At 42.7% G+C, this 16,707-nt stretch overlaps 3 protein-coding genes across 3 annotated transcripts in view; 1 reads left to right on the forward strand and 2 right to left on the reverse strand.

Annotated features, from left to right (window-relative positions):
• Positions 1 to 16,707, reverse strand: part of LOC141059269 (uncharacterized) — a 1,095,346-nt gene that overhangs the window by 915,900 nt on the left and 162,739 nt on the right. The window lies entirely within an intron of this gene.
• The window catches only part of LOC141059247 (uncharacterized), a 317,930-nt gene that overhangs the window by 196,085 nt on the left and 105,138 nt on the right, over positions 1 to 16,707 (forward strand). The gene's annotated exons all lie outside the window — the stretch shown is intronic.
• Positions 12,156 to 16,707, reverse strand: part of LOC141059260 (oocyte zinc finger protein XlCOF8.4-like) — a 60,749-nt gene continuing 56,197 nt past the window's right edge. The window contains exon 7 of the mRNA XM_073555580.1: positions 12,156 to 14,010. Within this exon, the coding sequence (XP_073411681.1) occupies positions 13,322 to 14,010 (689 nt within the window). The 3' untranslated portion in view covers positions 12,156 to 13,321. The remainder of the gene's footprint in view (positions 14,011 to 16,707) is intronic.

Raw genomic sequence — 16,707 nt, forward strand, 5'->3', positions numbered from 1 at the left:
CTGGAGTAGGGTTTGAGGAGGTTTTGGCACATCTGGAATGCCTCAACCCCAACCATTACAAAGGGCTGTGGTGGACCCTTGGTGTTGGGAAGAGGTCGTGGCATGGAGAAATTTAACTGGTTGCCATACAACCTCCGGCCCATGTCCGAGTTCTTAAAAGACTGGGAGTCATTCCCACGCCCAAATGCACCAATGTCCACGGCAACAAACTTAGTCTGCATCAGAAATTGCCATGAGTACTGTGGAGTACTTTTTGTAATTATACTACTCTGATCCAGTTCATTTTGGGTTTATATTCCGGATGTGTTTCCCATCCACCGCACCCAAACAGTTGGGGAAATTGCAGACTGTCCAGAATCTTTCTGCATTTTCAATCCACTTTTCCACGGTGGGGAGGGGCAGAAATTCTGGACAGAGAACGTCCCACAAAGACCGGCAGGTGTCCGCAACTATTCCCGACAAGGTGGAGATTCCAAGCCGGTAATGGAAGTGCAGTGAAGAGAAGGTCTCTCCAGAAGCCAGGAATCTGGGAAATAGAGAAACAAAAATTAATATTTGTGTATCTGAATTTTACAACACCAAAAAATAAAATTATAAACAAAAAAAGGCATAAAAATAAATATGCAACCTTTTCTTTACTACATGGCATAAAAATAATGCTGCAGCCTTTGGTTAAGTACATGGCAGAACAATAATTCTGCCAGATAGGAATAGTACATCTGAGAGAACAAATAAAATTAGGCAGGCATTATTTTTGAAATACTACGTACCGTAATGTGACCAGGAGCTGTTCCTCGGGAGGAATCGCACGACGGAGCTGTGTGTCCTGTCTCCGGATGGCATCTTGGACATCACCAAGCAAATACATGAAGCTTTGTTGGGACATCCGTGTGTAATCAGTAAATTTATCCGGGTTTGCCTGGAGCTTGCTGTAGAGGGTGTGGTACGCTCCACGGCTCTCCCGGAGTTCAACAATCGGATGTATCCACGAACGCCGCTGCTGCCGTCTTCGCTGTCTCTCTCTTTCCCTTTGTTGATGGAAAGCAACTGCATAAGCCTGAGCCATCGCAATGTCCAAATCCAAGTTGAAGTGAAAACTCTTCCAGTGCAGATCCATATTGTCAAGACAAAATCCAAGGAAATGTGAAGAATTCATCTGTAAACTGGGTCTATATAAAGAATTTCCGTAACACAAGCCCACTGCTGTCCCATTGGTGGTGTCTGTTGCAAGAATTTTTCTAGAATTTTCCTCCTGTGATTGCGACACCATGCACATAAAAAACGCATACGCATGGAAAACGCATACAAACGCTGCGTTTTTTTCGCTTAACGCGCACGATAATGCGACAAAAAAAAGCAGCGATTACAAACATTTGTATGTGTTTTTGCCACGCGTTTGATGTGCGCACCAAACGCAGCGCAAAAAAACACTTGTGTGAAACTAGCCTTAGTCATTTAGGACAACATTGGATCATTCAGAGATCCACAATGAACTTCTGGAGTGAATTTGCTGCACTGAAAGTAAAGGCGCTGAATAATATTACATGCCCCACTTTTCAGCTTTTGAATTTCCACAGAAATTTAAAATAACCAATACATTTCGTTCAACTTCACAACTGTGTCCCACTTGTTGTTGATTCTTCACCAAAAATTTACATTTGGTATCTCTATGTTTGAAGCATGATATGTGGGAAAAGGTTGAAAAGTTCCAGGGGGCCGAGTACTTTTACAAGGCACTGTATAAACTTTTATCAAGTGATACATCTACAATTCATGTATATATATCTATGTACACTGTGTTCCAAATTATTATGCAAATTGGATTTAAGTGTCATAAAGATGTAATTTTTTGTTTTTCAAATAAACTCATAGATGGTATTGTGTATCAGGGCTCTTTGGATCACTGAAATCAATCTCAAATGCCTGTGATAATTAGTTTACCAGGTGAGCCCAATTAAAGGAAAACTACTTAAGAATGATGTTCCACATTATTAAGCAGGGCACAGGTTTCAAGGAATTTAGGAAAGAAAAAGGATCTCTCTGCTGCTGAAAAGCATCAAATAGTGCAATGCCTTGTTCAAGAGATGAAAACATTAGATATTTCCCAAAAATTTAAACGTGATCATCGTACTGTTAAGAGATTTGTGGTTGATTCTGAGCACAGACATGTTTGTGCTGATAAAGGCAGAATGAGGAAGGTTTCTGCCAGGCAAGTTCATCAGATTAAGAGAGCGGCTGCTAAAAAGCCATTACAAACCAGCAAACAGATATTTAAAGCTGCTGGTGCCTCTGGAGTCCCTCGAACCTCAAGGTGTAGGATCCTTCAAAGGCTTGCTGTGGTGCATAAACCTACTATTCTGCCACCCCTAAACAGTGCTCACAAGCAGAAACGATTGCAGTGGGCCCAGACATACATGAAGACTTATTTTCATACAGTCTTGTTTACTGATGAGTGTCGAGCAACCCTGGATGGTCCACATGGATGGTTGGTGGATGGCCACTATGTCCCAACAAGGCTGCGACATCAGCAAGGAGGTGGAGTCATGCTTTGGGCCGGAATCATGGGGAAACAGCTGGTAGGGCTCTTAAGGTTCCTGAAGGTGTGAAAATGACCTCTGCAAAGTATATAGAGTTTCTGACTGACAGCTGTCTTCCATGGTATAAAAAGCAGAAATGTGCCTTCAGGAGCAAAATCATTTTCATGCATGACAATGCACCATCTCATGCTGCAAAGAATACCTCTGAGTCATTGACTGCTATGGGCATAAAAGGAGATAAACTAATGGTGTGGCCACCATCTTCCCCTGACCTCAACCCTATAGAGAACCTTTGGAGTATCATCAAGCAAAAGATCTATGAGGGTGGGAGGCAGTTCACATCAAAACAGCAGCTCTGGGAGGATATTCTGACTTCATGCAAGGAAATACAAGCAGAAACTCTCCAAAAACTCACAAGTTCAATGGATACAAGAATTGTGAAGGTGATATCAAAGAAGGGAACCTATGTTAACATATAACTTGGCCTGTTAGGATGTTTTAGAGTTAAATAGCTTTTTTGTTCAGTGAATGTGACCTCCTAATGCTGCAAATTCCACAAATGAACATTTTCAGTTCTTTAAAACAGATCAAATGTTTAGAAATTCTAATGTGCCTAATAATTTGGAACAGTGCAATTTGAGTTTTTATTCATTTTGGAGATTATACTGTTATCATTGGGAGGTTTCTTCAATAAAATTTGATGTATACTCTAACGGGTGATGACTTTTATTAGACTGAATGTCATTTGCACCGACCATTTAGGAAAAATCAGAGAAAAATATCATTTGCATAATAATTTGGAACACAGTGTATGTATTTCTTATACTCAATAAATACGGTGCACTTAATCTCATTTCCACCTTGATAGTGACACTCTCTTAGGATACATTTTACTCTATAATGGCACTTCTGCACACAGCCACTAGATGAAGCTACATTTGACATTTGCCTGAATTTTTATATCTACACATGGTTTACACAAATTATATTTTCTAGTCTTAACTACCGTATTTTTCGGACTATAAGATGCACCGGACCATAAGACGCACCCCAAATTTTCAGAAGAAAAATAGGGAAAAAATTAATGCGTCAAATGAGGGCCCGTCTTACAGTTCGTATTTAGCTTACCTGGGGGGTAGGGTGTGATATGGAGCACTGGTGGAGTGGGGTCACAGGAGGTGGTCTAGCTCATCCCTGGCTGGTGCAGCAGGTTCGGTGGTGTGGGGGCTCTGTCATTTTGTGAAAGCCCCCACACATCCATTCTAGGCTGATGGGCAGCGATTTGGCAGATGATCGGTGCGGGGGCTCCGCCGGCATTGGTGGAAATCCCGGAGCCCCCGCACATCCATCCCGGGCTGGTGCGGCACTTCTGCAGGTGATCGGCGGTGCAGGGGCTCCGCCGGCCTTTTATGAAAGGCCGGAGCCCCCGCACTTACATTGTTGTAATGCTGAATTGAGCTTCATGAAAATGGCAGCGCATAGTGAGATTTCGGGAGACGAGATCTCACTCTGCGCATGCGCCGCATACGGCGGGCATTTTCCTGAAGCTAAATTCAGCATTAGAAGAATGTAATGCTGAATTGAGCTTCAGGAAAATGGCCGCCGGAGGCGGCGCATGAGCAGAGTGAGATCTCAGGAGATGAGATCTCGTCTCCCGGGACGATATCTCGTCTCCCGAGATCTCACTATGTGCGGCCATTTTCAATTCAGCATTACAACGGAAATGCGGGGGCTCCGGCCTTTCACAAAAAGCCGGTGGAGCCCCTGCACCGCCGATCACCTGCAAAAGTGCCGCACCAGCCTGGGATGGATGTGCGGGGGCTCCGAGATTTCCACCAATGCCGGCGGAGCCCCCTGCACCACCGATCATCTGCCAAATCGCCGCCCATCAGCCTCGGATGTGTCTCTTGGTAAGTGCATCTGGACCATAAGACGCACCCCCATTTTTCCCCAAAATTTTTTGGGAAAAAAGTGTGTCTTATGGTCCGAAAAATACGGTATATACTGTTACTGTTCAACATTATAAGCTGTGTATTTTTGTAATTATTTGTACGTATACATGATTGATTCTGTAAAAACAATCCCCTTTAACTTCTTTCTGACATCAGGCATTAATGTACACCGATGTCAGACTCCCTCCCTTTGATGTGGGCTCCAGCGCCGAGCCCACATCTTTTCTGGCATGTCAGCTGTTTTGAACAGCCTCTGGCAGCGGCATTTAACGCGCACTTCTGGCAAGAGCGCCGGAAACCCTACCCATCGGTGACCCCGTCACATGATCACGGGTCACCGATGGGTTGGCATGACAACCAGAGGTCTCCAGCAGACCTCTATGGTTGTCATTGCTGGATTGATATGAGCGCCGCCTGCTAGCTGAAACCACATGTACCAGGAATCGTCCCACCCTTCAGATGATTCGCCGGGATAATAGCAGCTGTGACTTCAGATCTTTCAGGGTCGCTACCCCACCTGTGGAACACACAGAGTAGAGGGAACGACAAGCGTAGGAAGATGACAGTCCATTTATTCCATACAAGGCCAGTTGATCCGAGGATCACAAACTGGCTTCATATTCCAGGGTCGGTTACTCCACCTCTGGCACGCACATAGAGAGGAGGTAACAAGTGTAGGAAGATGACTGTCCATTCAGTCCATACAAGGTACAAGGCCAGTTGATTCGAGGATCACAACCTGGCTTCTCCAAACATATCCATGGTTCAGCAATAGTCAATGGAGCAGATCTGTATTCTTCCCACCAAGGCTGAAAACCTCTACGTTGTTCCTATAGAATGATAGATCCGTGTCCTATGTGATGGAGCCAAGATGAAAAATGACTGCTGTCCTGTCTCTGGTCCTTTTGTGATGTATGGATGTCTTAGCAGAATCTGGCATGTAACCTATTTTTAGACTTAACTAGTGTCCCTCATTCAGAATTTATATAAAGGGTAAGAAAGGAGACAAGATCAAGTAGCAATACTTGATTATTTAAACTATTTGCATAGCTTTTCCCTCTCTGCTTTAGAAGTCAACAAACTGGCTCCATAACACAATGCATAATTAGTATATCAGCAAACATCACAAGTGATCAAGGATAAGTGCACAATAAAAGTCAATATTACCGGCTTACACAGACAAAATTCTGTTTTCTTGACTAACCAGAAATCAACACTTAAATTTGAAAGCCAACATACATATAACATTCTATTAATCTTCATTTGCTAAAATAGTAGTCTTGTTAATCAAGATATAATGCTGTATGTCTTCACAATGCCAAAAGAAAAAAAAAAAAGCTTTTAAAAAATATAGAAAAAAAAAGTTCAAATTACCCCCCTTTTTGCTGCATTCAAAATAAAATTAATAAAAATCAAACATAGACATATTTGGTATTGCCGCGTTCAGAATCGGACGATCAATAAAAAAAAAAAAAACCCGATCATTAAACGGCGCAACAAGAAAAAAAAAAAAAAAAAAGATAAAACGTTAGAAATACGCTTTTTTGGTCGCTGCAACACTACATTAAAATGCAATAACGGGCGATCAAAAGATCTTATCTGCACAAAAATGGTATCATTAAAAACGACAGCTCGGCGCACAAAAATAAGCCCTCACCCAACCCGAGATCATGAAAAATGGAGCCGCGACAGGTATCGGAAAATCGCACAATTCTTTTATACTTTACCTAATAAAGAGGAGTTATTTTTACTGATAAATGTTTGTTTTGGGTAGTTTATTTTCTGTTGGTATTTGGTTTTTCCTATAAAACTCCCATATAATATTCCATCCTTGAACGCACGCTGCGCGCATCACATTTTTGTAAAATTTGTCAATAATATATATAGGTTCTACCCGTCTGAGTTATTTTTGATGGTCAATAAAATACGATTTTCCTGTAATTCATTTCTCACTCTAGATATGATAATGACTTCTCTCTGTGTGGGATTTTTGATTTTTAAAAAGGTTGTCCACAAGTTGGACAATCCCTTCTCATTCCTCATGTTTGGTCCTGTTAAAATAAAAACACTTATACAAATACAAACCTCCCATTCTGACAGTTTCAGCGGTGTCGGCACTTGCGTTCTCAGGTCTCCTTTGAGGTTGTTACATCATGTGAGCCCTGTGCCCAGTCAGTGCTGGTGTCACTGTTCTCACCTTCGGACAAGTTGAACATCATGAGGCAGTCAGAGAGCAGCCCTGGCTTCCTGTTGATGTTCAATACGTCAGAAGGCAGGAACAGTGAAACTGCCGCTGATTGGGCGCAGGGCTCGTGTGATGTGACAAACCCACATAAGCCCCGGGACAGCGAGTCTTGACACCGCTGAAGTGGAGCCGGCACGCCAGCAGAGTGTTTTTATTTTAATGAGGCCAAACACGAGGAATGAGTTCACTGAGAAAAAAAAAAAAATACATATATGTACACACACACATACATATATACATACAGCTCTGGCAAAAATTAAGAGACCACTTTCAAATGTTCAGTTGGTCTGATTTTTCTCTTTATAGGAATATTTTTGAGTAAAATGTGAATTGCTCTTTTATTCTATAAACCACTGACATGTCTCCGAATTTCCAAACAATAAATGTTGCATTTTTTTTCTGAAAATGAGAAATGGTCAAAATAAAAAAAAATAAAAAATGCAGTGCTTTAAGACCTCAAATAATGCAAAGAAAACATGGTCATAATCATTTAGAAACAACAATACTCATTTTTAACTCAGGAAGAGTTCAGAAATAAATATTTTGTGGAATACCCATGATTTTTAATCACAGCTTTCATGCGTCTTGGCATGCTTTCCACCAGTCTTTCTGCTAGGAACGGCGGAACGCACCAAATAAAAATGAATGATAAAGTGCGTTCGCTGCTCGGGGTCCACCGTGCAGTAGGTGTGAACACTGCTGCTAAGTAGTGACAGACGAGCAATATGGCGGAAATGCGCACGCGGGTTGAACGTCACCCAAGTGAGCTAAGCAATCTGTTTGCTCACAGAGATGCCAGCAGAGGTAAACACAAAAGGCTGAGCCTGTTAGTGTCACAGGTCTCAGGTAAATGCACACATGGTATCTGGTCACAGGAGCAGACCCCAAGACAGAGGAGCAGCATCCGTCTAGACCTACCATGCGTGCGGCGTCGCTACTGCGGACGCCAAAGAGGGCTGCAACTGCAGGCGGCGTAGGGCACTGCCGCTAGTCGACAAAGCAAGGAAGCAGGCGCAATGTCGGACGCTAGCACTGTGGATGATGCTGTAGTGGCTTGAGGCTTGCCACGCGCTGGCGCTGACTCTAAGCTAAGTCCCTGTACACATTCGCAATATCAGAGGGAGGGGATCTTAAGTCATTCGCAGGTTCATACATCCATCATCATTCACACAGTAGCAACTAGAGACTATACTAGCGCATGGCCGAACGGTCATGCACGCTTTTTATAGCCGGGACCTTCCGGAAGATTCCAGATCTCCGAGATGGACCAATGAGATCTGGAGCAGGACCTGGGCACATGACTCCCGATCTCCAATGGGAGATCGTCTCGTGAGCATGCCCAGTAGGAGAAGACAGGGACTTAGTCTCTGGAGCGATCTGCTGCAAAGTAATCTCCTCTGCGGTAGATAGACAGCAGGAGACCACAGAATGTGAGGCTCTGGATTCCTGTAGAGAAGATGCAGAAACCTGATGCCTAACACTTTCACACTGCTCCTGGCGCAAAAATTTAAGCAGTTCTTCTTTGTTTGATGGCTTGTGACTATCCATCATCCTCTTAATTACATTCCAGAGGTTTTCAATGGGGTTCAGGCCTGGAGAATGGGCTGCCCATGACAGGGATTTGATATGGTGGTCTCTTAATTTTAGCCAGAGCTGTATATACACAGTATATACTTTATATAATGGTGTAAAAAGCAGAGATTTTTAGCACTTTTTTGTGCTGAAAACGCCCCCTCGGCTTTTACACAAGTCATATGTCTGAAAGCCAGCATGGGGATAGGGGACAGGGAAACAGCTACAGCCGCCGAAGAGATCATACTCACCCTCCTCCATGCTGGTTTCCATCCCTGTATCTCCGTTCTGTCCCGGGGCCTGCAGCTTCTTCCTGTGTTGAGCAGTCACATGGTACCGCTCATTAAAGTCATGAATATGCACGTGACTCCACTCCCATAGGAGTTGAGCGCATATTCATGACTTTAATGAGCGGTACCATGTGACCGCTCAGCACTGGAAGGAGCTGCCCACCCCGGAACGATGGAGAAGCAGGCAAGTAGAGACCATGCCAGGAGGGTGAGTATGACGGGGGAGGGCGAGCCATGCGATAGTCACCTGTCCCCGTTCCACCGCCGGGCTGTGTCTTCCGCGTCCTCTGGCTGTGATGTTCAGGTCAGAGGGCGCAATGATGTGGTTAGTGTGCGCATTCTGCCTGAACAGTCACTGCAGAGAGACGGAAGACACAGCGGCACGCGACGGTGGAACGGGGACAGGTGAATATCGCAAGTGCCGGGGGCCTGAGGCAGAGGTGACACTGGCACCTGGCCCCCATAGTGTGCCGGTGTCCCCGCCTGCTCAGGTCACTGGCAAATGGCCACCAGCGATGAGAAGGGAGTATGTTTTTTTTTTTTTTTTAAACGCAGCAGCATATGTAGCATATTATTCTATGGAGCATCTTATGGGGCCACCATTAACCTTTTATGCAGCATTATATGGGGCATATTTTAGTATGGAGCATCTTAAGGGGCCCATCATGAACTTTTGGAGCATTAAAGTATATGAGGCGTATTTTGTATGGAGCATCTTATGGGGCTGATCATAAACTGTGTGGAGCATTATATGGGGCTCCCGATTCAATATGGATATTCTAAAACATTTAACCTACTGATGTCTCAATTAATTTTACTTTTATTGGTATCTATTTTTATTTTTGAAGTTTACCAGTAGCTGCTGCATTTCCCACCCTAGGCTTATACTTGAGTCAATAAGTTTTCCCAGTTTTTTGTGGCAAAATTAGGGGCCTCAGCTTATACTCAGGTCGGCTTATATTCAAGTATATACAGTATATATATTTATGTATACCTTGATTAACTTTATTAATTCCAAATATAAAACTATACCCACAATTCACCCCCTGAAGGTTAGTCATAAGGTGACTAATAGAAAAAGCATTTTCCCCCACGACTCAGTATATAGGTTGAGATGACGTATACACTCACTCTCAAAGCCTGTCATTTCTACGGGTTTCATCATACTCACCAAAGGCGTCTCAACAAGATACTACCTAATATGGACCTATACTCAAGTGAGACTAGATGTAGAAAACCCTAAAATCATGTATCATGTTATCCGAAACAGTCAGAAAACAAGCCACATATTAGCAGACCGTAGACTTCAAACTATATTCTTCGTAAGTTTATAAGCCAAAGGAATAGATAGTATGTGAAAATACAGTATATACCAGTCAGAGAACACTTAACTTCCAGATATAATTTCCATATTCATACTAAATAATGGCACAGATCTCCCAGACATTATGGTTGCACATATCCCTAGTCTTTATAATGATATTGCACTCATTCCCTGACAGACCGCAGCATGGCCATTAGTTAGAAGCTGCTAATGATCTTTGGAACAGGTAAGTTTTCCCTGAGTGGTAGATATTGGGTCGTCTGAAAACTGAGTTTAGTCTAGGACAATTTGTCTGCACTACTAATTGACAGCTATTACAATACCAAACTAGAGCAGTCTCTATAGGAGAAAAAACAATTATACTGTATTTTCACATACTTTCTATTCCTAACTGACCACCACTGGAGTGGCTTATAAACTTACAAAGTATATAGTTTGAAGTCTAGGGTCTCCCTATATGTGGCTAGATTTCTGAGTGTTTCGAATATCATGGTAGATGATTTTAGGTTTTTCTTCTTCTAGTCTCTCTTGAATACAAGTCAATATTAAATAAAGTCTCCTGATGAGTCACCTTTGAGGAGGACGACGAAATCCGTAGAAATGAGAGGCTTGGAGAGTGAGTGTTACACCCGGTCCCAGTTCTGGCCCTGCAACCGGTTCTGGCACTGCCCCCAGTTCTGGTCCCTCACCTGCTCATGCTCTCTGCGCTGCCCCTATACCTCAACGAGGTCCTTGCCTGGATCCTCGTGCTGTCTGTCTGTCTCTCGGCGTCCTGCTGTTGCTTCTCTCTCCCCCCACTTCCTGGTATGCTGCCAGCAGGCCTTCAGGGAGCGTGCTTAGGACACGAGCGCGATTCCCTCTGGTCTCTTAAAGGGACAGCGCACATTTTTTGAAAATAGCAATTATCCTATGGCAGCACACCGATTACTATTTCTTGCCTCTCCTCCATAGGAGCAACAAGTACTTACTCTTGCTACATCCGGTTCAGTCTCTGTTCTGTCTGCACTGAGATAGCAATCCGTTTGAACTTGCTCATATGGTTTGTCTCCACAGAGCAACAGTGACCAGTGTTGAACTCTCTCAGGCAACATCAGTATCCATCTATTCAAGTGCCATCCTGTTCCGCCTATTGCCATCCGAACTCGAGGACTACGTAAAGGTTACTGGAGCCAGTTACCTATCATCTACCTTGAACCTGACCTTCCTCACCAGTGCCAGCTTCACCACGGATACCCGCTGTCTGCCGGTCAGCACCATCAGATCTGTTATATGTTACCCGTTTGTCCCGCTGGGACAGCTGCCACATGTCCGGGGTCTAACTGGAGCTAGCACCTGTGTCCCCCAGGTATTCCATTCTGGTCCTGTTTGAGGGACTTTACTACGGATACCTGGGGCTCACTAGTCACGCCCCCTTCGGAGCCCCCGGACTGTGGTCCCAAGGTTCCACTCTAAAAATAAAAGACGAATGTGAACTTCACCATCTGTGCCTCCACTTCCATTCGTTACAGTGTGTATACGTCACCTCACCCTATATACTGAAACTTGGGGTATATGTTTTTTCTATTAGTCACTTTCTGACTAACCTTCAGGGGGTGAATTATGGGTATAATTTTACAATTGGAATTAACAAAGTTTAGTTTTTTTTCTCCTTTTGTCAGCAAACATGAGGAATGACAAGAAACAACCCCTTTAAGAAAATCCAATTTTGGTTAAAATGATTCCAACATTCTGAACATAAAAAAGGCTTCTCCCCTATGTGACGTCTCAGATGTTTATTAAAAGTTGATTTCCAAGTAAAATATTTCACACATTAAGAAAATGAAAAAGGCTTCTCCTCTGTGTGACTGCTCTGATGTCTAACAAGATTCGCTTCCCAATTAAAACATTTCCCACATTCTGAACAGGAAAAATGCTTCTCCCCTGTGTGAGTTCTCTGGTGGCTATCAAGAACCGATTTCCGGTTAAAACATTTCTCACATTCTGAACAGGAAAAAGGCTTCTCCCCTGTGTGGATTCTCTGGTGGTTAACAAAATGTGATTTCTGTGCAAAATATTTCCCACATTCTGAACAGGAAAAAGGCTTCTCCCCTGTGTGAGTTCTCAGGTGCTTAACAATGTTTGATTTCCAGATAAAACACTTCCCACATTCTGAACTTAGTTGGTCACTATGCAGATTGCAGATCCCTGATCTTAACCATACAACTAACAGTAGCAGTGGAGCGTTCCTACATTGTTCCTAGACGCCTCGTCACCGCCGGAGGACTACATAAACCTAAAGCAAGAAAAGGGAAAACTAACTGCCCCAGAGCAGACCCCAAAGGAAAAGACAGCCCCCACACATGTATTGATGGTGAAGCAAGATGAAAACACATACACAGGCAGGATAATAGGCTGAGCAAGCGATGGGGCCCGACTAACTAGAAAAGACAGGAAAGGAAAGCCACTGTCTGCAATCTGCCAAAAAACCCTACCAAAAATAATGTCCAACACGTCTGATAGCAAAATTAACCCTGAACTCAATAGCCTTCTCCCACTATATCAGCATTCTGAAATATTCTGAAACAGAGCAAAAAGAGGCCAATCTAATAAGGGACAAAAAGGCAAATTGGCAAATACAGATAAATAGGAGTGGAAGTTCAGCATAGCCCCAGCAGGGGCAAGCTGACCACACAAGAAACTAAGTCCCAGAAAACCAGAGAGGTTGGTCACTATGCTAAGCAACAGCACATGTGAAAAAGACTTGGGTATACTAATAGATCACAGACTGAATATGAGTCAAAAGTGTGATGCAGCAGCAAAAAAGGCAAATGCAATTCTAGGATGTATTAACAGAAGCATACAGTCTAGATCACGTGAAGTCATTATTTCCCTTTACTCCTCTTTGGCCAGACCTCATCTGGAATATTGTGTCCAGTTTTGGGCACCACATTTTAAAAAAGACATCAACAAACTGGAGCAAGTTCAGAAAAGAGCAACCAGAATGGTGACCGGTCTGCAAACCCTGTCTTATGAGGAAAGGTTGCAGGATTTGGGAATGTTTAGTTTGCAAAAGAGAAAAGACTGAGAGGAGACTTAATAGCTGTCTACAAATATCTCAAGGGCTGTCACATTGTAGAAGGATCAACTTTATTCTCATTTGCACAAGGAAAGACTAGAAGCAATGGGATGAAACTGAATGGGAGGAGACACAGATTAGATATTAGAAAAAACTTTTTGACAGTTAGAGTGATCAATGAGTGGAACAAGCTGCCACGAGAAGTGGTGAGTTCTAGTTTAAATGGAAGTCTTCAAACAGAGGCTGGACAGACATCTGACTGGGATGATTTAGCGAATCCTGCTTTGAGCAGGGGGTTGGACCAGATGGCCCAGGAGGTCCCTTCCAACTCTACGATTCTATGATTCTATAAGAAACTTGAAAAAGGCTTTTCCCCTGTGTGGGTTCTCTGGTGGCTATCAAGACTTATTTTCCATTTAAAACATTTCCCACATTCTGAACATGAAAAAGGATTTTCCCCAGTATGAATTCTCTGATGCGTAACAATATTTGATTTTCGGGTAAAACACTCACCACATTCTGAACATGAAAAAGGTTTCAGCCCTTTGTGACTGCTCTGATGTCTAACAAGATGCTCTTTCCGGTTAAAACATTTCCCACATTCTGAACAGGAGAAAGGCTTCTCCCCTGTGTGAGTTCTCTGGTGCGTAACCAAATCTGATTTCTGATTGAAACTTTTCCCACATTCTGAACAGGAAAAAGGCTTCTCCCCTGTGTGAGTTCTTTGGTGTATAATAAGATTGCATTTCTTTGCAAAATATTTCCCACATTCTGAACATGAAAATGACTTCTTTGCTTTAGTAGCAGTTTGTTTTTTAATGCCTCTTTTGTGACTTTGATTTTCTTTAGTAGTCGGTAACGAATGAGAAGATGGGACCTGTTTCAAAGGATCAGATGACAGATCTTTGCTGTGAATGGATGATGGTATATCTGGAGTAATAGCAGTCACTTCAGTTGTATCTTGTAGGAGCTCAAGATCATCAGATTTAAACATTGACAATGTCAGCTGTCCCTCTGATCCCATGGCACAGTCATCTGCAAAAATAAAAAACTATTTTTTAATAAAATATCCTTGAATTTTATATTTTTGAACATTTCTACTTAAACTGTCCATAAAACTGGCCAGCTATGTATTAAACGTAATTATTTACCAAGACAATGGCAGTTCACAGTTTAATAGAAAACCTTGTTGGATGAACCAGTAGTGTGTGATGTTCAACTGTTTGTTCTTTCTGCCTCCCAAATATCGAATAAAAAGAAACCAATCAATGTTAAGTAGGCGAAAGTAAAACCAATTCTCATCTCACAAAAAACAAGTCCCCACTCAGGTCCATTATCTGTCAATGGAAAAACAGAGGTTCCCGCACTATTAGTGGCTCAAAGGCTGTTGAAGAACAACAAGGTTTCAATAAACCAATCCAGCAAAATCCGCTCTCACTTCTGAGCCTTGCAGTGTGCGCAAATAACATTTAAGGATCCATGTATTTAGCAATATTATAGTGAGAAGAATCCACTTAATTTGCGGTGTGTGTCTCCTGGAGCACAATCTGGGCACTATGTGTTGGGTAATAAAATGGCAAATGTGTAATTTTCTCTGTCCAACATCCACTGCGTGTTAATTTCTGGAAAGTGGCTGTGGAGTCAGAATATTCACTTCTCCTATAGATTATAACCCCCAGTGAATTAATTTATAAAATGGAATCACTTTATGGTAATTTCAACTATTCTGATTTTCTGTCGTTTAGTTATATTAGGGCTTCTGCATATGGTGAGTCCAATCTCATCTGGGATCTGTTCCTGCTGTCCAGCTGGAGTAATCTGCTCCCTACTTCAGCCGATTGGAAAGTACCACACCCTACTAAAGCTCAAAGCATATGGCCGGAATCTGCCAGATACAGCGTTGTTCTCCTCTGGTTTAGTCCTCTGTGCTCAGCTCACGGCTTGTGTATTTGTTTCCTGTTGTGACCGTGGCCCGTTTACTGACTACTCTTGTGTCTTCTCATTCTGTATTCTGTCCTTCTGGTTCTGACCCAGCTACTTGACTATTCTTCTTGCCATCTAATATCAGAGAATAGCAGGTAACACCATGGTCCAAGCCTAGGGGTCCCTCTGTAAGTCCAGATCCATGTAAGGGTGTTAAAGGGCGATGAGCAAGGCAATCCTTGGGATATGGAAAGCAGAGAAGATAGTGCCAAGCATATTCATGGTGGACATCTTATGAGCTGCCAGGTGACCCAATACATTGTGTCTGCCAACTATTCCAGCTAGATCTGCATTCAAATAGCTAAATGGCACTCCTTCCCTTCTGAACACTGCCATGTGCCCAGACAGTAGTGTACAATCGTGTGTAGGGTATTGTGCGAAATTGGAAAATAATTTGTAAGATCCATTTGTTTCCTATTATCCTTTGTGAATAATTCCAAAGTTATCACCACATAAAGTGACACACGTCAGATTTTAAAAATGAGGCCTGATTAGGAACACAAAATTGGGTGTGGGGAGAGGTTAAATCAGAGTATTATGGACACTAACTACTGTAGTCGAAAATTGTGACTATAGACAATAACATCTACTGAAATGATCAAACTCAACAGTCTTCATCAGTAATAAATGAGTAGCTAGTAGTGATGAGCGAACGTGCTTGCCACTACTCATTACTAGCCCGAGTATCACGGTACTCTGTGTATTCGGCGAGCACCGAGCATTTCCGGGATTACCCAGTGGGAACTCAGGTCTCCACCAAGCATTTTTGGCAGTGTTTAGAGACCCAATCACCATGTAGAGATTATATAGGCACTGTAATGCCACAGCCATCTTTGCTGTGGTTGTGCAGTGATTGGCTGGCTGCACAGCATCATCAGGGGTATAAGAGACCGGATGCCGCCCTGCTCGGCGCATTCAGCTCCAGATTGAGATAGTATAGGTAGAACTGCTGCCGAGATCTGGTCAAAATTGGGGATTTATTAGTTAGTGTGGGGTGTACCATCCTAAACAACTCACATCCAGCTAAACCAACAGTCCTTCTAAGGACTAATTCAGAGTATATAGGTTGCAGTGTTAGGTAGGAAGGGGAGTGTACATCGCTCTATACATATCAGTGCAAGGTCTGCAGACACTGTATGTGTGTATATAGATATCATTGCATACATCAAGAGGGTCTATTCTATTAGTGTCTGCTTCTACCTATAGCATATACAGTGGCATTTAAAAGTTTGGGCACCCCTAGTCAATATTACTGTTATTGTGACCAGTTAAGCAAGTTGAAGATGGAATGATCTCTAAAAGGGCTAAAGTTAAAGATGACACATTTTCTCTGTATTTTAGGCCAAAAAAATTATATATTGTCATTTTTTACATTTTAAAAATTACAATAAGGAAAATAGGCCAATGCAAAAGTTTGGGCACCCTGCATAGTTAGTGCCTAGTAGCACTCCCTTTTAAAATATCACAGCTTGTAAACGCTTTTAGTAGCCAGCCAAGAGTCTTTCAATTCTTGTTTGATGGATTTTCATCCATTCTTCCTTGGAAAATTCTTCCATTTCTGTGAGATTCCTGGGTCGTCTTGCATGCACTGCTATTTTGAGGACTAGCCACAGATTTTCAATGATGATCGAATCAGGGGACTGTGAGGGCCATGGAGAAACCTCTAGCTATCGCCTTTTGAGGTGGTCTATTGTGGATTTTGATGTGTGTGATTATTATCCATTTGTAGAAGCCATCCTGTTTTCAAAT

This window comes from Dendrobates tinctorius, unplaced genomic scaffold (assembly GCF_039654945.1).
Source record: "Dendrobates tinctorius isolate UK_male_01 unplaced genomic scaffold, ASM3965494v1 ptg000226l, whole genome shotgun sequence".
Classification (NCBI taxonomy): domain Eukaryota; kingdom Metazoa; phylum Chordata; class Amphibia; order Anura; family Dendrobatidae; genus Dendrobates; species Dendrobates tinctorius.